The sequence below is a fragment of the Pyxicephalus adspersus genome, chromosome 10 (assembly GCF_032062135.1).
Source record: "Pyxicephalus adspersus chromosome 10, UCB_Pads_2.0, whole genome shotgun sequence".
Classification (NCBI taxonomy): Eukaryota; Metazoa; Chordata; class Amphibia; order Anura; family Pyxicephalidae; genus Pyxicephalus; species Pyxicephalus adspersus.
In genome coordinates this window covers 17,577,920-17,600,452 of record NC_092867.1, presented here as the reverse complement: position 1 = coordinate 17,600,452, position 22,533 = coordinate 17,577,920, and the positions used below count along the sequence as shown (strand labels likewise).

Genomic DNA, 22,533 nt, shown 5'->3' with positions numbered 1-22,533 from the left:
ACAAATACTACATTTCCCAGTAATCCTTGCAGCCACAATTATTACAGTATATAAGGTAGAGTTATCTATAAATTGCATCAATAAAGCCGTTGTCATTCTCCGGATTAAGGAGAAATAGTTTTCCACTGATTGCCTTTTAAAGGTTGCCCAATGGCAGCATTACAATGACATCCATATTTTACATCAAAATAGAATGTCGTTGAGCAATTTCGAATAGGTGAGATAAATCTTCTGCCACCTTACTGAAATAGTGTTGGTCAAGCAGAATGTTTTTTTGAATTATCATTTAGTAAGTTTAGACATTTGTGAAGCATTATATCAAAAGCACTTGTATAGAACTGTTATACATGGAAAACCATTGGCACACCAAGTATGTTTCTTTTATTTTGTGATTATAGATATCCTTAAATAATTATATTTTTTGTTGCTTGCTTCTTGCCATCCTTTTGTTATAGGTGATCCTTATGTGTAGTTAAAAAATTTGCTTTCACTACACCAACCAGACTGTAACCAATGGTCATGCATAATGCACTCCAAGAGAAGAAATGCATGGAGCAAAATATTGATTTATTAATTTTTAGCACTGTCTTTGATAAAGGATGGTGTACAAAGGAATTCAGGTACCCAAGTACAACATAAAACTAAAGCTATACTGTATGTCAACATTTACATTTCCTGAGGAGTAAAGGTGATTTTCAATTTATTACAATTCACTGTTGGCTGCTAACAATAAGTGTTCACATCTTGCCAATAATATCTAGATCACAGTAGCCTGGTCTCTGTGAAAGGAAAAAGAAGAATAGCCAGGAGAATTGCAGAAGCATTCATGTCCGGCAGCTCTCCCCACCAAGCATAACATTTGAACTAATCAACTTTTATAATGAGTGTGAGTAATGTGCTTTACAGTGGAGGCATCCCTCTCATGTGCTGGAAATGTGGAACTCTGCAGTCACATGAAATGATGGAGTGACAGCTTCAAGAGGACTTACCCTTGCCGTCCTGTCTCTGGAGCCGCTGACAATAATTCCTCCATGACAATCCACGCAGTTCACATCCTGCTCATGTGCACTGAACTGGATACTGACAGAGCTGTGAACTTTATGAAGGGCAATCTTTCCATCCCTGCAGTAAGATCAGAGTCAGAGATTGATTAACTTAAAGACTGTTTCTGTCTGTTAGTCACAGAAAAACATAAGTTAAAAAATTAGTAAAGTTGTTCTTCCCAAAAATAACCTACATTCATACAGTACATACATTAAATGTTTATTCAACAATGTTTTTATAATGATGTATTTGAAATTCACTCTGATCTACTTTTCCAAAGTTGCTAATGGCAGAGCTTTTCAAATTTCCAAATATAACCTATTCTTTTTGTTTCAGTTTCTAAAGCTGGGACGGCTGCCAATGTGCAAATTGCTCGATGTACTACACTAGACACCCAGAATAATATATTGTCTGTGCCCTTCCTGCTCACTGGTCACTGGGGGTCAGTGGGAGTCATATTGTGTCTGTGCCCACACCAACCATCGCTATGACTGAAATACAAGGCATCGATTGTTCTGATTCAGGCCTGAATATCTATGTTATGCAAAAGATTGTGTGCATAAGGAGGCATGGAGAACAACCCTTTCCCAATATAAGGGAATATATAAAATCGAAAGAAGCTGGTAAGCTGTATTTTCTTCCTTTGAAAATGTTGGGTCATCAGGTGTTATCATTTAACATATTGCATACGTGATTCTAGGTCAGTGACTCAGAATGTGCTAAAGCCATAAAAAATAGGGAAACATTTCAAGCATTTGAAAGCATTTTCAAAAGGTGGTTGGAAATGGAATCCTTTCAAACTTTTTTCAATGAGTTACTTAAAAGTTGTCCACAATTCACAGGTCACAGCCTAGACATTTCTTTCAGTACAGTTTTTCATTAAGTTGGCCATGCGCATAAAATTCTTTTCCTTCTGTCCACACTGCAGATGCCCAATACCCAAGAACCATTGCAGGGTTGAATAATAAAATGGACAGTTTAGAACAGTGGTCGTCAACCTTTTCATACCTAAGGACCACTAAATGCACGGACTTTGGACCAGACCATGACCAGAGAGCTGTGTGTCACTCAAAGGGGAAGGTGGCGACCTCTGGTTAAAAATCTGTTCCAGTCATAATGATTTCCCCTCTCCATATCTTGACATTCTCCATCTTACCCTAAACATAGAAATCAAATATTATTGTTTATGTAAAGTCATTTGACTAACGGTGTCTCAATGCCTGACCATCCCCTCACTCTATTTCTTTGGCTCCTCGTAGAAGGGCACTTTAAGTGCAACAAATGTACAGCAGCTACCATTGCTGGGCTTGGTTTGAAAATGCTAGTTGCCTGTCTATATCTGGCAATAGTACTACACATGTCACAAAACATACAGTAGAGTGTTAAAACAGTTATGGGTCTCCCTAAAGTGGAGAGAAATCTCAACACTAATAGTTGTTACTAGGACTGTTGTCCTCATTAGGATATTTCTCATATCTACTATTCTGGTGAAAACTATATATTTATATATATATATATATATATATATATATATATATATATATATATACACACACTGTACACTGGCTGATAAATTTATTAAAACATCAATAAATAGTAATGTCTAAGAAACAGAAATTTAAGGGATAAATAAAAGGGATTAAAGATAATCACAGTTATGCCTCTAACAATGAAACAATTCTGTTTAAAGGATTTGATTAATTTAATTCTCTAACATACCTATAAATCATTTCTTTCTTTTTTTAAAATCCATTTTATTTTTTTATGCCATTTTGAGGATAGCTAACAGCTCACGGGTCAAAGTCTTAACATTTTTTCTTATATAACTGACATTAAAAGCACAAGTGGATGTGGCAATGCAGCACTTCCTACCTGCCTCGGCAAGCTCAGTCACTGAAGTCACCTTTAAGCACCGCAACAGAGCTTGCCATACAAAGAGTCAGGCCATTATCTCCTTTATGAAGAGGATTATCTCCTAACTCTCCTGTGCTCACCCTGACATTTTAGTGTGGATCTTCAAAAAGCCATGACCTCAGCCTAGGTTTAGGCTTTGGATACACTGTACCTTTGAAGAACTACATGTCTTATTTCTACGTGTCAGGGCAAAAGTGCTAACCTTCCATGACGAATGGAAACTACACAGAAAAGATCAAAAAAACTCTAAAAATACCATGACAGAGGAATGACAAACAATAGCACCTTAGATGCTATTAATGGGAGAAATAAGTATGAGCCATGTAAGGGGCTTGCTAAACTCAAGACCTCTTATCCTGTTTTTAAACTTTTATTAGGTCTACAAGCTACAACGCAAACATATTTTACGGATTCTGCATATAAAAATTAGAACAGTTGTATGAAATTTTAACCTTAAACAGCATTTAGAACCAGTAAATTTATGATTGTCCTATAGAAATTTGTAGTGGGTACAAAAAGGTCTTTCATATGAATTCTTCTCATTTACATCTATAAATGTAAATATTAGAGCAATTTAAACAGGATCATGGCCTCTGCTATCTATTTTTCTTATTTCTTAGCATTATGTGTCTGTTATGTTCTGAATGCCTTACAAAACATTAGTAAGGAAACTTTATGTTCAGTGTAATGGCCAAGGAGACAGAATCAGTCCAGTGATAGCTAGGTACATATGTGAAGTCATAAAAATAACAAAGGCATATATATATATATATATATATATATATATATATATATATTGTTTTTTGTTTTTTTTTTGCTGCTTCAACTACCCAACTTCCACTGGCCATGGCCTGCCTAACTACCATGGGTTACTCAGGAGTAATCTGCATGAAACAAGAACATAAGTTTTTCTTTGTTTAAGGCCAATTAATAATCTCCTGACTCATGCGGATCTTTTTGAGAGAAGTCAGGAAGATAAAAGTTGGATATGCAAGATACCCAAAAAAAGAGGGCAAACATCCACTCACAGCAAAAACACATCCAGGACTAATATAGTGGCTTGTAAATCTTTGTTTCTAACTATAAAATAATTAACTTGTATGGCTGGTGTAAATTAAATTAAGTTTTTTGGTTTTTGGAAAGAAACCTGAAGATATATATCAAGAGAAATAATGAATTCCAACTTTATGCATGTGAGACACAATGAATTCTAACTTTATGCAAGTGGTACCCATAGAAGTATCCAAACTAGGTTGTGAAACATCTTTGTTAAATTCTTACTTGCAGTGGAGAAAAATAATACAATCCATCCCATTACATCTCACCCACTAGTATCAACCTACCCTCCTCCACTGATTATGTGTGAATTGGTGACTACAAAGCGACACACATCCTCCTGATGACCCAGTAACACAGCGTAGGGTCGTCTATGAAGTCCACTGCCATTGGGGTGTAGCTGGTAAGCTCGGATTTCTTCAGCCTGAGTAAGATAAAGCAAGTCGCCATCTACTTGTAACCAGGGCATTAAACTGGAGGAATGAAAAAAAAGAGCTTTAATTAAATGCCAAGAAGAATGAGTAAGGGCAAAACAATGTTCAAAGTCATAAAAGAAAGACAACAGGAAAATATTGGTTCCAAGACAAACATGCATTACATCATTAAGGCTTGGGAGATTTTGGATAAAGCTGGTTTTTGATCTAATTAGAATAGGAAGGGTGTGGTCACTTCTGTATAAGAGGAATGTAAAGTATACTTGGAACTGCTTGATAGGGCAAGCAAATTGCATTTTACTTGTTATCCCACTGATGATTTAATTGGCATGCCTAACAATTAATGGTAGATTTCTTTATACAAAGCTGTTCAAAATTGTGGGCTTCTATTGTTCATAAAAATGATTTTAATAGATTTTAGCAATCATTTTTTCCACTTCTACAGTCATTTCTCCTCTGTACCTGTGGAGTCTAGAAGACTTGATCTAATTTGCCATTATTACCACTTCAGGGGTTACACTCCCATATAAAATCCACAGTGACTGGATATGTACAGTGTTTTTATTACAGTTTTAGATATCTAAAACACATTAGCGTAATGTAAACAGTTTTATCAATGTGCACTATTGAAAAAAAATGTTTCTATGTAGTTTTTCATTATCTAAGTTCTTATAGCAGCCATATTTACCTAATAGCTGCCTCTTCTCCTGCCTGTACTCTGCTAACTCAGAAAACTTATTGAAAGAAAACAACTTGTGTGGCTGATATCTGAGCAGCAGTTAAGCTAAGTACACATGTACAAACAGCACTGTTCACTTCTATGGGGAAGCACCTCACTGCATCGTCCCCTAAAGGTAATTACAGCAAAGTTCTTGGTCAGCTGTTTAGTGATGCATTATGGTATTATTAATAATGCTATTATTAAACAGGATTTATATAGCGCCAACATATTACGCAGCGCTGTACATAATATAGGAGTTGCAAATGACAGACAGATACAGACAGTGATACAGGAGGAGAGGACCCTGCCCTGAAGAGCTTACAATCTAGTAGGTGGGGGGAATTTACACACAAATGGATGGTAGATTGCCAAGCGTCATCAGTCGATCACTGTATACAGATCTTCATCAGAGACAATCAGATTTGTTTGTATTCTCTAGAGTGACATACACAAAAAAAGGAATTTTATTATTCACATAACTCCTTCCAAGAGCCTATTAACTTCCCTCCCACTAGCCATGACCTACCTGCACTGCAGGAAGAGGCACATACAACCTGCCTACACCTACCCTAAGCATTTAGGCATATACAGTGTTCAACAAAGAATTATTTTAAAGCGGAGTGGGAAGAAATAATAGGTGGGTGGAAGCCCCTGTATTGTGACCAATTCTTCAATAAGCACCCAAAACAGCTGGGTGGTTACTGAAAAGTGGCGGGTGGTGTGCCTAGCTAAAAAGGACCAACTAGCCAATGGAAGAGACTCCATGTAAGACCAAGATTTTATGTTACATATAATATGTATAGGTGACCATTGGCCTCAATTTACCATTAATGTGATGTCTAAAGCTCCTTGGGGATTTGAAGAGGTGGTTGCATTTCTTGCTTATTTTAAATATGACAATGGATATAGTATAAAAATAGATAAATCTATATCAGAAACTGTAAACTCCATCAAATTCAAACCTAACTTTCCTGGATTCCTAAGCAAACAGTGCAGATGCATTCTTAGTGGTTATCCTAAATATTAATGTCATAGGTGCAACAATAAAATTTGAGGTAGTTTGGCTAATATAGCACGCCCTGAACAAGCCAATTTTACGAGTAAACATAAAGCTAACATAATGTCAGCCTTCAACTTCCCCCCCAAAAAAAAATTGTTGCAGTTTTTTGAGCCCACTGCAACCAACATAGCACATTGTGGTGTGTTGCCGCATATGTGCGTTGTGAAGTAATACCATTGAAAACAATTAGCACCGTATTGTACTAAACCACATACCATGTAAATGGGCCTATGAGGCTCTAATTAACAAATAAATGAAACAAGAGTGTGCGAGTACCTTCTAGGACTGCTGCTTTATGTGTCTGCACCTCAGATTTCTAACCAAGCTGACTGTGGGTTTGAAATGAGTCTTAAATCCCAAGATTTGTGAAACCACAAATCCTATTTCTATCATGCAGGACAATGAGTGGGGTAACTGAACACAGGTGAAAAAAAAATACCACAAACCACAGGAATGGTTTAATCCTCTTATTCAGGATAAAGTTTATTGCTTCTCTAAACTCTAAATCTGAGATACTAATGTATGCTTCCAGGTACAACAGAACAAGTTATTAAGAAAAACAGCAAAATAAAGCAGATAAAGTACACAAAGTAAATGATTCACTCACTCAACATACAAATAAATCTAACTGTTTTCCTGACATTTAAATGATTGTGAAAATGTAGCGCATGTAAAGTGGGACCCCAATGTTAGGGGTGGATCAGTAAACAACTGAATGCTGTATAGCACTTGTTCGTTGTACTCTCATTTGAAATGATCAAGAAAGATTTTGTTTCTGGGTTTAGATTTACTTCAAATGCATTAGACTTCCAACCTGACATCAGCAGGATCATATTGACGAAACAGAATATTTATAAAACCAATATTAAGTGCCATATCTACTACAGCATTCTGGCATCTGGGAGATGTTGGGAACCAATTTTGCATCCGACTGTGACAGATGGCAGGGTTCCCAAAAGCAACAATTTTTTTTTTTTATTGTTTTTGCACAGTCTTTGCTAAATTAAGTTCAATAAATAGTATTTAAAAAAGTGAGGTAAAAAAGAGAAAGTAGGGAAAAACATTTTTTTTAAAATGTCATGGAAAGGGATACGGGGAAAGCCGAAGTGCAGTAGTGCAGCAGGACCTGATTAAGCCTACAACATCGATTCAGATTCAGTACATAAAAAGACTGCAGCAAAAAATATAAAAAATACAATCCTGAGTTACCAAAAAATATAGAAAAAGCTAGACACATATCTTAGATGTGCAATTCAAAAAAGTTGATGATCCGATTGGGTCTTCCAAAACTGTTGCATGAACATGAACTTTTTATCATTCAGATGTGTATGTCTATGCTATGGGCTGAAAGACATATTTCACCAAATGATCAGCTGGGATTGTCTGGTTTATAAAGACATAAACAAGAGCTTGTGATCAAATGACTACAAATGACTACATCATACACCTATATGAGTTTGTTGGACATCTTATTCCAAAACCGTAGGCATTATTAAAAGCTTGAAAAGCTTTAACTGCCTCTATTTCTGGTCTTTCAGGAAGGTTTTCTGTAAGATTTTGGAGAGAGTCTGTAGAATTATTCTACTATTCTATCAAGATCTGGCTTAAAATAAGGGTTCTATTTCATCATCAATCTATAGAGCTAAGTTCAGGTCTCTTTGCAGGTCACTTAAGTTCCTCCAACACCAGACTTGACAAACCATGTATTTATAGATCTGACTTTCTGCCCAGGTGCACGGTAATAATGAAAAAAAGGTTGGAAGCATATGTTGTAGCATTAAAGACAGGTTTAGATTTGCTACAGGATCAAGCGATCCTGCATGGCTCCCAGTAGCAGGCACCTTGCTTCGCCACACTTGGTCACTCGAACCACATCAATGTTCCTAAAGGACTAGCATCTGCAAATTCGACAGCTGGAAGCAGTGAACGGTATTGGTATCACTCACTCCGGCCCCCATTCGTTCTCCATGTAGCTGCCGCAAGGAGAGGCTACTTATATGATCTCCCCAAAGGCAGTGATTCCCTGGCATGAGGAAGCGGTAAACGCACTGGAACCTCATGGCCAGTGGGAGCCTACTAGCACCCTTCACTTAAAACATCTACTTAATAGTTTGGAGGGATGTCCACATACTATTAGCCATACCACAGGTTTAACAATCAGGTATGACATATTTTGACATATATTGTAGCCATATTTAAATCAAATTGTCTGATTTGCCCAATACAAGATCACTGTTAAGTAACGAGTATATAATGTTTTTTGTGCTTTTTATTTAAAGTCTTGCTTATAATTTCTGACCATCATTCTTTTTAAATGTTTATACTAATCTCAAATTTAGTTCATTTTTTCTTAAAGATGAGTTAATAAAATGTTTCTGCCTGAGAGCAAGAAACGAGTTATTGTAATGTAAGGCAGAAGTAAGGCATTGCTCATTCTGCAACTATTTATACAGTTAAAGCAAGGCGTAATGATTCTCAATGACAGCAGAGTCATTTCCCGGCGAACTCTGTCATCACAAACAGATGATTATGAAGCATCAGTGGCAGGAGCAGAAGATGTTTTATGGGACAGGAGATCCTGCTCTGATCTATTTCTCTTAGCGAGTATAGTGTGGAATGGCAGCTACAAAGAGGCTTGCTCTCTGAACCCTGTTTTTCAGTGCTCTTAATTGGATCATATATCTTCAGACTGATAAATGAAAGAAGAGCTTGTAATAAGTGCCGCCTTATACTTTGGTGTTTTCTTTATTTCCCCCATAGTATTATACATCCTCATAAAGGCACCACCTCTCCAGCACCTGTAAGTACTTTAAAGGGGTAAAGTACAAAAGCCTCTGTTATTTTCAGTGGAGGTCGGATCATATAAATGGTATAATTTAGTCGTATATCAAAGGAGTGAGCAAATATTTGCTGAGAGAAAATTAATAGCTAAGCTATAACTGTCTCACTTTATCACTTCTAACATACTTTGTAAAAAAATATCTGGTAATAATTCTCATACATACATACATACATTACATACGGGACATGACATATCATTTGTAGTTGCAGTGCAGATGGTTATTAGGCGGGGAGATGTCACATCAGGATCATTTCTATATTAGAGCAGTAAAGCCCTTTAAAGTGACCATGTCACCACCCCATAATGCACACATAAGGCTTAACCTAGCATGTAATCATATGGACTGTACAAGGAAGTAACTGATGACTTCCTTCTCTTGTAATTGCCATTTTCTGTTACCCTGCAAACAGAACCAATATTTTTAACAACCTCCGACAGAGATGTTGCCAGGAGTGTGGGATGGAGAACAAGCATTTACTAGTTCATAGTCAGGGCCTTCAGTTTCAGTGCCAACTTCACTTTACTAAAACTAGCAAGTGGCGAACAACATTTTGCCAATGGAACAACATTTTTTCTCCATGCCAGGTACATTTTAAAGGCTTGTTCTAAGCACTGCATTGCAAAAATGTGTTCATTAGTGCAAACATGTGGGTTTCCTACACAACTCATGACAACCCATTGACACAGACAGCTGTAGTGGGAACAGGCCCTAAACCAATTTGTTTTTTGAAGAGATGGCTACCATTGCCATTTCTCTTTCTGCAAATGCTTGTTGACTGGCTGTCTCAAAAATCCTTCAACTTCAACAATTTAGGATACTGAGCTGTAGTAAGTATGCATACAAAAGGGAATAGACTCTCCTGGTTGGCATACTTGTTTCAGGTCAGTGACTCTACGTTCTGAAAGTGGGTCAGTGTTTCAGCCAGTATCATCAGAAGGAGGGCATCAATGGCAGGAGCCCCATGTCTACTGAAAAGTTCTCCCTTAAATGGAAGTTTAAAACCAAAGAAGGCTCTTATCCTTCCCCATGCTATTGAAAACAAAATGAAAAATTGAAAAGTACAGTACATTTTGACTGGTTTCTTGAGTTACTGCACTATAGAGGAGCCCTAAGTGTTAAAATATATATAAAAAAGAAAGTAAAAACACTTGCTTGCGTTTCCATTTGAGTATCACATTGCGCTCACAACGTCCATATTTCCAGTTTTGGGAAACGCGGACTCTTTCCTTCACAGGAATCACAGAAATCCTGCAAGAAAAAAAAAAAGGATTAATGTTCATATTCTAGTAAAATACTGAAATGCAATACAAATAATAATAACTAAAATATATCAAGATAATGAAAAAAGCTTATTCAACAATGCAAAGATACTATGCAACAGGCTATAATTCATTTTCATAACTCATGCACAGTCAAGTCAGAAAAAGATTGGTTGCTATGGGACATAATGTGCTGATCACTGCAGGATTCTGCATTTTTTTATGTGTTGTCTACAAAAAATATCAAAGAATATTCTCTAATCAGCATCATTTCCAGATCTCCCTTGCACTGTGCTTTTATTAACACAAAAGTAATTTTCTTTATTCTTTTTATGACATCATATAACTAAAAGGCCAATATGTTTACCCAAAAAACAATTTTGTAAAGAAAAAAAATGGCATTTATAGAATTCTTTGTATAGTAACGCACAGTCCCATTTTCTCCAACAGGAGAAACCAAATATGCTTTTGGTTCAAAAAGTACAAATCTTCATTTGCATCAACCTTACAAAATACATTGCTACATGTTTACTATATTAACTACTTATGTATTTATATAAATTGATCATTTAAGGAATCACCTCTTTTTGAAACAAAATTCATTGGCTTAATTTATGAAAGCTCTCCAAGGCTAAAGAAGATACACTTTCATCAGTGAACCTGGGTAATCCAGCAAACCTGGAATGGATTTCCTAAAAGGCATTTGCTATTTTTTTAGCAGATGTTTCCAATCCTGGACCAGATCCATTGCAGGATTGCTGGATCACCCAGTTCACTGATGAACATGTATCCTCTCCTGCCTTAGGGAGCTTTATAAATCAGGCCCAATGTGCAAAAATGTGCAGGTAGAATATGACCTCTCTAAGAGGAGCATCACTGAGCATATATATGTATATAAGTGGGAATGAGAGAGCTCTTTGGGGCAGGGTCCTCTCCTTCTCCTGTGTCACTGTCTGTATTTGTCTGTTGTTTGAAACCACTATGCATTGTACAGCTCTGCATAATATGTTGGCACCATAAAAAAAACTGTTTATTATTATTATTGTTATTAATAATAATAATCAATGGTAAAAGTAGCAATCAATAATCCTCCTGTGCAGTGCACACAACCCATTTATTTCAGATGCTTACTTCTGTTTTACATTTTGTCATCAGTATTGGAGTCCCTTACAATTTTTTTTTTATCCAGCAGTGTGGTTCCATGCACCTGAATTTAAACATTTTAGAAGGCTAAAAAAACATTGCAACCTCATAATAACCCACTATCGGCGAATTCACATGCGCCTCGGGATTTAAAGATCCCATGTGACTCCTGCCGCTCAAACAGTTCTTAAAGAACCAGCATCTGCACATTTGACAGCTGGCGGCACATGTGCAGCTCTCCACCACCTTCATTCATTCCCTATGGAGCTGCCACAGGGAGGCGCTACCATGTACCATCTCCTAAAAGGCAGCGGTTTCCGGCATGAGGAAGCGGTAAACACAACATAACCTCACGGCCAGTGTGAACCTAGCCTAAAGCTCTCGTTTCAAAAACATATAGAAATAAACAAAGAACCTTTTAACATTTCAAAAAATGTTTATGACAGTGATATGACAATGAACTTTGTAAAGTACAGCGTAATATGTCGGCGCTTTCTAAATACAAGATAGTAAAATTATTATTAATAAAGATCAGATATATATGTAATGTGGGAAAATGTGAAAAAATGATGGATCCTTGGGTAAGACTGGCTCCCAGCCCATTAGTTACTGTTTTAAAAGGAGAGGCCACGCAAGAAACGATTAGTCTCGTGTATATAAACATCACACCTAGCTGTTAATACATGTAGGAATCTCTAACCTGGCCTCGGGGCCTGCCTAAATCTCCATTTTCCCAGCCCTCTTTCAAAGCTTAGGGCTCATTTTTCTCTCCTCTCTCTCTCCCTTTTACATCTTCCGGCACTTGGAGACCATTATAATTTGACTGCATTCCTGGGCATCTGACCTGTTTTAAACAAAACAAAAAAGCGAGCTTTTCGATCATTTAAATCTTCGTCGGCAGTTGGCCTATGATCAGCAAAGCTAGACCGGAGAATAATTTAGAGGTCTTGCAACTGCTCTACTGAGAAAGAATTCCAGAAATTAAAAAGAAGGAAAAAAAAAAAAGTAATAATTGTGCCGGTTCCCAGCAGAAACAGGCAGACATGTTGTCCCAAAGAATAGTTCAGTTCCCTTGTGACATTAAATACAATATATGTGCAATATGTTCCCCCACCTATATATCAATAACTGCACTTGTGCTGAACTTTATGGCTAGTACTCTGGAAACGCAGCGAAAAAAACAAAGTCAATGGAGCGTAATGTCCCCAATGGCATATCAATGCCAAAATGTATCAGAAAGTAACAATCGCAGGCTGAAGAAGTAATTGGGGAAAAAACTGCTTTCAGCATTCATGCAAATTAGTTACCCAAACAGAACATGCCATAGCACAGAAACAGACCACACATCATGCTAATCTCCTCTTCATAGCCCAAGCATGTGCTTATTTTACCTCTTTCCAGAAACATCCAAATGTCACAAACCTAGAGAGAACTTATTTGGCCCATACAAGAGCACAACTACTATTGCTCATTCTCGTGCACAGGACACTTGGTGATGAGAGAATATTATTATGTAGTTTTTATTACATTTTTAATTTAGGTTTAAAATTCAAAAACTGTCATCCAGACCTACAAGAAAAAATGCTAAGATGTCTCTTCAGCCTTCAATAATAAATGCATTTTTTGAAACATAGATTGTGAAAGGAATGTTTTCCTACAAAAGGTTTCACTGTGTCTTCACGCAGTTCCAGTTCTTCAACTGCAAAATTTTAATGCAGCCTTTATATTGAAAATTTTAATATCAGCAGGCAGGTAGGACAAATATGTAATTAAAGAAAATTTCTGAGAAAATATGGATATTGTCATTGCTGAGTTTAATATTGCAATTGATATTTGTTATACCAACTCAATGATTTCAATACTTTATGACCATTTTAGACCTGTGGCGAACAGCAGATCCGGATGCAGGCCGCACAGCGGCCATTTTCTGTGTGCCCAGGAGTGGTAAACTGCACGATTTCACACTGCAGGTCTGAAAAGACCTTAAGTCACTGACCCAGAACAAGAATGTAGATAAGGATTTTTTAGTATACTTATCTCATCTGCATATTTGTTCCAGGCCAGTGACAGTGCTGAGAGAGTTTCACCAGTGCAGTGTTGGTGTCTAGTCACTGCCAACACACACGAAAGTACGGAGTTATTGGTGTCTTTTGGGGTATTTTGTGCAAGCGCTACAGAAAACATTGCATGATCAAAAGATGGCCTATCAATCCTCTAAACTTCTTTTTTCTACTAAATAAAAAAAATGCATGAAGCTCTGATTGCATTAAATCGCCACTATGTATTGTCATGCTTTTTTGAAGGTTTGGATGAACAGTTTTTGTTTACTCTGGGAGGGTTAAGGAAAGCAAAACATGCTTGAAGCAGGTCAAATGTAGATCAGAGGAATATCATCCGCAGGTCTAATTCACTGTCAGCGAGCTATAAATGGCAATGTTAACATGTTCCAGTAGCTCCAGAGAGGACATACCTCTGCTTGAATACATTGCTCAGTCTACATCTGAGAGGGGAAGTAAACTACAATCATTTATTTTTAATATTAATATTAATAAACAGTATTTATATAGCACCAACATATTAGGCAGTGCTGTACATTAAATAGGGGTTGCAAATGACAGACAAATACAGACAGTGACAAAGGAGGAGGAGAGAAACCTGCCCCAAAGAGCTTACAATCTAGGAGGTGGGGAAGCAGCATACAATAGGAGGGGGGGATATGGAATGGTGGGAAGTAGTGAAAGAAGAAGATGGGTAGGCAAGTTTGAAAATATATGTTTTGCATGCTCTTTTAAATGAGCTGAAAGTAGGACAAGGGGCAGCTCCAGAAAAGTCTTGAAGTCATGCGTGTGACGAGGTTATGATTGAGGAAGTCAAAAGTAGGTCATTGGAGGAGCGAAGAGAGTGGCTAGGGGGGTATTTTACCACTAGATCAAAAAGGTAAGTAGGGCAAGAACTGAGAAGGGGATTTGAAGGCAAAGCACAGGAGCTTGAATTGAATTCTAAGGTGTATCATTAATTTATTATAAATTACCAATTTTCTCCCTAGCCCTTTATAGCTAGGCATACCACCCGACACTTTTCAGTAACCACCTGGCTAATTTAGGGTGGTTACTGAAGAGTTGGGCCACAACTCCTCCTACAATTTCTTCCCATCCAGCTTAAAAAAAAATTCTGGGTTGAACACTGACCTACTGATTCAGAACAAGTACACAGATTAAAAGGTATAGGAATACTGAATATTCTTCATTTGACCAGTGAAGCTTTACAAGACAGCAAAAACCAGAACCATAGACAAATAAGTTCTATACAGGGTGTTTTTTTACATTTTTAAAATTTAAGACCTAAACATTTTCCACCATAGCTGATATATCAGTTTTAAATGACTTTCCCTTACAAAAAGAAAACAAGACAAAACAATTTTTTAAATCATGCCCTCTAAGAAAAAAGTGGTTACTTGAAGCTAATTACCAAAAACAGCAAAAAAGAGCAGCACTAGTTAAAGCCTGTACAGTTTCTGAGTGTATTTTTGTTTTGTTTCCGATATCTAGACGACAAGTGGTATACTATTCTCCCTAGGTAGGCAATTTCCTTATATTGAAAAAAATATTGAACTAAACAAGAGGTGAGGGGAGTATTCAAATTTAGGATTTCCTGTGCAACTTGGCCGCTGTAGATGAAGAAATGCAATATCCCTTGCGAGATCAAGGTTCCAGCTGCAGGAAGGGATTGTTACAAAGGCTCACAGCTTCAGAAGCAACCACAGTCTGAGTGTCACAGTGATTGCAATCTCATTCGAAACTATCTTATTCTATGTTTACAAAGGCATTAAAGGGAGGGGGCAGTTAGTGCACATTATTGTCACATAACAAAAGATTCCAGAGGTAAAGGGGTGTACTATATCGAACATCTCCATATACACCAACACTTAGTGAAGCACAATGCCCTAAATGTTGCTAGTAAGGTTTTGCCTCCATTAGACGCTGCCCTAAAAAAGTGGGTGCTGGAAGGGCTTCTGTCTGCCTAAAACAAGACCTTACTTTGCTAAATTTGCATTAGATGAGCACCAACTATCCACAACCCACATGTCTATTTGTCTATTTGTGACCTACCTTATTTTTAGTGTATTAAGAATTCTGCTCAGCTAATTCAGTTCTCAGGTCAAAAGGTAATGAGGGTCCTGGTTTTTATGAAGAGGTATACTGACTTCTTTGGTGTGGTGTGCCAGGTAGGTGCCACTATAAATTTCAGTTTTGCAGTGTTTTGCGTCACTTGCCCACTCACCACACAAGGGTTCACATTGATACTTTGCTTTTCACTGGACTAATCCTTGTCTCTTTATGACCTAAGACCCCTTTCAGAATAACCAAACTTTTTGCCACTCCTTGCTGCCCCTCTTCAACTACTATGCAGTCAGCCACAGTGTTTGACAACTGCTTTGTCTTGCCGTTGAGTATGGTTGAGTCCGGCTCAGTCTAAAGTGCAGTAGGCAAACACACGGCGAAGTTACCCATTAGAAACCGCACCTCAATCCATTGCAAACGCAGCTGCGTGCAAACACATGCACAAAATGGTTTTCATATGCTCCTTTTCAGTTGAATAATAGCGCTTGGAAGCTTGGCTGAGCCTGCAGGAGAACGCTGCGGTCAACTGCAAGCCTAATATATTCAATATTTACTCTGGCTCCTATAGCAGCAACTTTGCAACTTTGTTTGTCAATATCTATATGGTTGACTAATTGACTACTTTAGTGTACGTCCTTTTATAGACATTAATCCATTATATACAGACATGAGTAAGCCTTTTTCAGTGTGTCAGGCCCACATATCAGTATCTTCTGGCACTGGGATCTTAGCTGTGTCTTGTGGTCTTTTGGCACATTATTTTGTAAGGTTACTTGGCACTTTCATAATGCACCACCTTGGAAAGAGTGATTGAGGATTAAGAGCCGTACAAGGGTTCTTGACAGGGATTCTAAATCCTCTTTCTCCTTCTGAATATAGCAATATATCAGAATCTATCCTGACATCTTAGTTTCCAAGACATGGCAGAATGTTACTTATCTATGCTAAAAAATGGGCGCACCACCCGACACTTTTCAGTAAACATCCAGTTTTTTTTGGGTGTTAACTAAAGAGTTGGGTCACAATACAGAGGCTGCCTCCCACCTACAATTTCTAACCCACCCAGCTTAAAAACATTTCTCGGTTAAACACTAAATAAAATCTAATCAATCGTACATTTACAGTCTTGCAAGTCATTCCTTGGTGGCTGTCTTCCCCATACCACCAATATCATTTTCTTGTGCCCCATATATTTTGTGGTTGTTCCTTTTTGCCTGTATTGCTCAGCAATCGATTTTTGCTCATCTGTTTCTTTTGCCTAGCCTGCCACACTTTTGTAGAAGCTAAAAGCAAAATATATCTCTTACAATTTCTCTTAAAACAAGAGAATAGAACGAGGGTCGGTTTACCTTTAATACATCTTCCAAGCACTGCATCATCAACTGAATGGTAATAACATGCACTAGAGCGCTGGTGTTGTTTAGCGAATGGGTCTCTGGGGGGATTATCAGCCAAGTCCGTCACAGGCAACATATTCTCAAGAGAAAAATAAAGTTTTGTGGCTTGCGAAATAACAGGCCAACATATCCATTCATCTAGCATGCACTGCCTAATAAAGTTACCCTGCTGCAATCTGCTGTAGAGCCCTCCAACAGAAACACAATTAGGTAATTCTTTAATAATCTGCTTGGACTTGCTGAGAATTGTTATGGCATCTGTTGATCATGACCAAAGTGAAATAACTTTGTGGGGGAAAAAAATACAACAATCAAAAGGAAGAAAATTCTACCTGTATCAATTTTAAAGTGATTTGTTTTCAACTTTGATGAACACCATATGCTGCCATTAATACTGAACTGTTGCACCTGAGCTGGAAGATTTCACTAGTCACCAATACTTCATACAAGAAAAGCCATACATATTATTTTCTACTATCTGGCAAATGCAGTCATGTAGGTCAAAGCTTTTATTTTTAATGTTTTGGTGTTATGAACAACACATTGTCAAAGAGGTAAATCTCCAGACAAAAAAAAAAAAAAAGGTTTGTGGTTACCGGTATGATATATTTCCACATTTATAGTGCAGGCTTGGAAACAACAGCTGAGGCACACCACACATATTCCTAAAAAACAACACCCCATTACCTCTGGACCCTAGAACTTAATTTTGTAGTACATATTCACAACTATATATTTATGACTACAAGAAAGGATAGATACAGAGAGGGTTTTAAGGCTTGCGATTTAAGTTGAGTTTACTCAGATAAAGAATATATATCAAGAAATTCATACATAAGCTTTTAATATTCTCAAGAACAATACCTGTTGTAACACAAATGATGATAATTAAATGATTTTGGTCTCTTAATTCTTGATCAAGAATAGTATTGTAGTCTCCGACTCCAACGTGCAGATAGGCTTCCTCAGGGGATTGTTTAGAGATACTTAAGAAATCGATGATCACTTGATCCTGTTTTAGATAGTGGTGTGTGGAAAACAGAGGTGAGCTCTCTAAGTACTTTCTATTTCTAGTTGAATATCCAGGAAATCCTATGGACATCAAACTAGGTTTGGTAATTCCCACAGTGGAGAGAAGAAAAGCTTTCTAGTTGATAATTTGTTTCTGTAGTACAGTAGCACATGTCTGTCTACTAGGCAGCTGCACACGTCTGTTTTCTACACACCACTATCTCAAACAGGTTCAAGAGATCATTGATTTTTTAGGTGCCCCTAAACAATCCTCCGAAAAAAAGTTCTCTTTAAATCAATAGATCTATAATAATTCAGAACTACTATTGAAAATACCCAATACTAAATCTAGGAATGATTGGATACTAGATTGTAAGCTCTTCGGGGCAGGGTTCTAGCCTTCTGTATCACTGTCTGTATTAGTCTGTCATTTGTAATCCCTATTTAATGTACAGCGCTGCGTAATATGTTGGCGCTAAATATTATTAATAATAATAATAATACTAATATCTTGGCGTGTAGAATTCTTGGTTGCAGTGTCCAATATGCTATTCTATATGGCCAATGTTTTAATTTATGCCCACTGACCATTTAATAATATATGAACACAACTTGGATGATGCATATATATTTTTTTTGTATTAACAGAGACAAGAGATCAATGTGTTTGGATATATATCAATGGGAGAACTCATTTCTCTACAGTGGACACATCTAATCTTTGTGTGCACTCCAAATATTTGTATTATCATCTAAGTATTATCACGGACATCTGTGTGAAGCATAGGGTCTGGTTTATTAAAGTTCTCCAAGACTGGAGTGGATAGAATATTATGGGGAAACCTGGGTGATCCAGCAAATGTGGAATGAAACATCCTATCTATCTTTATAGTGTTTCCCTGCAACAAAAGAGACAGTAATGCAACAAGTCAAGCATGATGATGTAGGCTTACCCTTAAATCATGTAAAAGCTCCGCTCCAACTGGGAAAATAAGCAAAGTATCCTGAATACAAATTACCTATTTTATTGCTATTGCTTTAAAACCTTGTATTGGGCACAACAGAGAAGAAGCAAACCAAAAAGCAAGCACACCACTGTCAGTTCTGCCGCTGAGAGGGATGGCAGACTGTGCCGGCATTACCGCTCTTTGAACCATGGGATTAATGGGATATGGGCAAGCAAAACTCTTGGGTGTGAACTCTATACTGTACTATATAACTATAAACTTTGCAATTACTCCCCCCACCTCTTTATTTGTTAGCCCTAACTACTGCCAAAGCATTACATTGTTGTACAAGTTGCTTGGCCAGTTCAAACTGGTATAAAATTTGGCAAAAATAAGCAATATGAGCTCATATATAGCCTAAGCTACGTTGCTCATCCTGGGAGTGAGGTGCGCCAAAATTCTGTGGAACTCTTGGGGTGCAAAACCGCAGACGCCATCTGTATTAGCAGTAAATTTAGAAGAGACAATACCTCCATTGTTGTTGTGAAACTATTGTTTTTTATCTATGATATGTCCTGCTTACTGTCTAACGGCAGAAAACACTTTCCAGGAAGACTTGGCCCCAGCAAACAAGAGACCTCTTCATCATACATCTCATCTTCCAAGAGGAAATACAAATTAAAAAAAGGAAACTTTTACTATGTATTCTGAAGAAGATCGCATCATTAATAATGGAAGTTGGCTGGTCCCATAGCTTGTCAAGTGCAGCTGGGAGAAGACAGTTGATAAAAATAAAAAAAAACTCAGGTACAATACAACAGGGGGAAAAAATTCATGATGAATAGTATCTGCCGAGCACTAAAATAGATGAAAATATCTTGGAGGAGCTGAGGAGTATGATATATATTTAATTTCTGAAAACTGAAAACACCTTGTCATCATCATCATCATCTGCATTTCTCCTGAAAGACAAGGAATATTCCAGCTGCTGTTCGACAGTGATCTACGCCATTTAAAAAACAGACTTTTTAGCAGAGAATGGAATTTATAAAATGTAAAAATGTTTTGGTTGTCTTACTTTACTTTTAAAAACTCCTTTAGCGCTCTGCACCACTTATATAGTATTCATCATACCAACAATACTAATTCTACCTGGCTGATAAAAGAACACATGAAATGTCTTAGGTTAGGAAAATGGCCCCAATACTGTAGACCATCATTGACTGAATTCCAGAAATAATGGTAAGTCCATAAATATCACTGCCTCTAGGAGTAATGCAACTGCAGTCTTGGTACTGGAAGGAAACCTAATTTTGACAAGAACAGTCCAAATAGGTTCCCCTTTAAGAAGCCAGGAATTAGGCTCTTCCATTGCCATACATAAGATACTTTGTTTATTGGGAGCCACCAGAGGTGAAATGGAGAGTCTGTTCTTGTATAATTGTGGGATTCCACTTTCATTATAAAGTAGAAAAAATTCCAGGAGTCACATATAGTTAAAAGGTGCCTAAACATCACACGTCGCTCCTTGGAGAAAAAGCCATTAATCTGCATTCATTTACACTGAAACCCCACTGAAAAAAAAAAACCCTTTTTAAAAAAACTTGTCAACCAACATAAACTGAATCCATTTCTTAAGCTAAGTTGGAGCGTTTGCTGTCAGTATGACCACCTAAGCATCCTCAAGAGTCAAGGATATACCACTCAGTGGGTCATCACGAGAGGGTCATGGACCTCTTAGTTCAGGCTAAGTGACACCAATGATCTTTTTGGCTATCTATAAGGGTAACATTCTTCCCATCGGCCAGCATGCTTTATTGACCATCACAATATTGTACTGTGAACTGTGGATATAGTGATTATAGCAAGGATTACCTGGCATCTAAAAATTATTTAATAGGTCCTCCATGGTAAAAACATTGACAAATGCTGCTCTAGGTAGTAAAGCATCCAGGAGAATGGCAGCTCTTTTAAATAGTAGCATAGCTGTCTATGTGTTGCTAATGCACAGTTTTTTTCTAACCTATATGAATTGCATGCAGACATTTCCTGAAACAAGTTCATAAACAGCCCTAGTTATCGACATGCCTGTTCTAAATCTACTGGAGGTAACATTATGGAATTTAAATAAAAACTTTTGGAGTCTGGTTAATTTTGATATAAAAAACAGGAGATTTCTGCTTTACAAGTTTTAAAGAGAGAAAAGGAGGATTTGCACTTACCATACTGGGGAAGGTGGGATGTAGACAAGTTTCCCCCTGTAAACTGTTTTAAGTGCTTGCTAAGATGGGATATTTCCTGCTGTGCAAGACTATTTTAAATATAAAATAAACCTCTTTTTATTAACTCATGTGGAAAGCATTATAACAGTTATCTCGACTGGGCCACAAATGATGCAAAATTACAAAACTGTGCTTCGTCCTGTGCAAGGTAACAAAAAACGTTGCCGACCAAATTCTATGCCAGTACTACAGATGATAAAATAAAATGCTTCTGTAACTGTCCACGGTGGTCAAAATTACTATTGGACAACTTACAATTTTGCCCCCTCCAACTGCATATAGAGAAAAAATTCTCATTTATTTTGTTGTTGCCAAGCCGATGTGCTTTTAAACACGAATGCGCATTTTTATGTGTACACAGAAAGGGGAAAAGATAGCTTATAGGCCAGATAGTTTGCATACTGCTCTCCTCCACTGTCTGTGTCCAACAACCAACAATTATTTTTGCTAAAGAAGTTTTTAAGTGGACTTGCCTGCCCAACCAAACTGGCCCGGAAGAAGACTATCCTTAGGTCCATCCTGTACTGCCGACAGTACTGCCCATAAATAGGAAGGAACTAGGAAAGGGGGGGGCAACTTGGATGAATTACCTTTCTCCAAAAAATGAGCCTCCTAGTACCAGGATCTGAGTGACATGCATCCATCTCTCGGAGGAAACCTAAACTCAGTTCACCTAAGGAGGGAATCTAAACTCAGTTTAAAGTGTTTTTGTGATGTGTGTCCTGTCCCTGTTTTAGAAGGTGCCTATCTTCCATGATTTGTTCTGTTCGGGGACTTGGGAAAATTCCATTAAAAAAAACCTTTACCGAACCCTACACAACATTGCATTAAACTAATCTGTATTTTGCCCATGTAGGTCTCTATAGACTCATATACATAACTTTCTTTTCCTCCCTTATTGCGGATGAAAAAATATCTGTAGGCTACAAGTTGTTTGGTAGCTCATCCAGGGCTATAGCCTGCCCATATGACAGTACTAAATTGCCCAGCCACGGTCGAATTGTTGAAATATATGCTCTTTTGGACTTGTTTAGAGTGGTGGTGGAAATAGTAGTTCCTGTGGGGCTCCAAGTGCCAGGCACTTTGCTATATGCTCAGCCACCTGCACCACTGTGCTAGTTCTCTAGCTTTTAAGTACTAACCCGCTCACTGCTGCCTCTATTCATTCTCCACAGACGGTCATGGGCGGGACATTACATGTAGCGTGTCACATGTAGAGGCTCACCCGTGGGCACTGTTCAGGAGTGTGAGAAAGTGGTAACTGCACTGCAACTTCACCGCCAGTCTGAACACACCCTGAA

General features: G+C 37.6%; 1 protein-coding gene across 1 annotated transcript in view; it reads right to left on the bottom strand.

The window, feature by feature from the left end:
* Nucleotides 1–22,533, bottom strand: part of FBXW4 (F-box and WD repeat domain containing 4) — a 102,189-nt gene that overhangs the window by 74,932 nt on the left and 4,724 nt on the right. The window contains exons 2-4 of the mRNA XM_072424394.1: nucleotides 10,225–10,320; nucleotides 4,302–4,487; nucleotides 990–1,122 (exon numbers count right to left, since the gene is read on the bottom strand). Coding sequence (XP_072280495.1) covers nucleotides 990–1,122; nucleotides 4,302–4,487; nucleotides 10,225–10,320 — 415 coding nt within the window. The remainder of the gene's footprint in view (nucleotides 1–989; nucleotides 1,123–4,301; nucleotides 4,488–10,224; nucleotides 10,321–22,533) is intronic.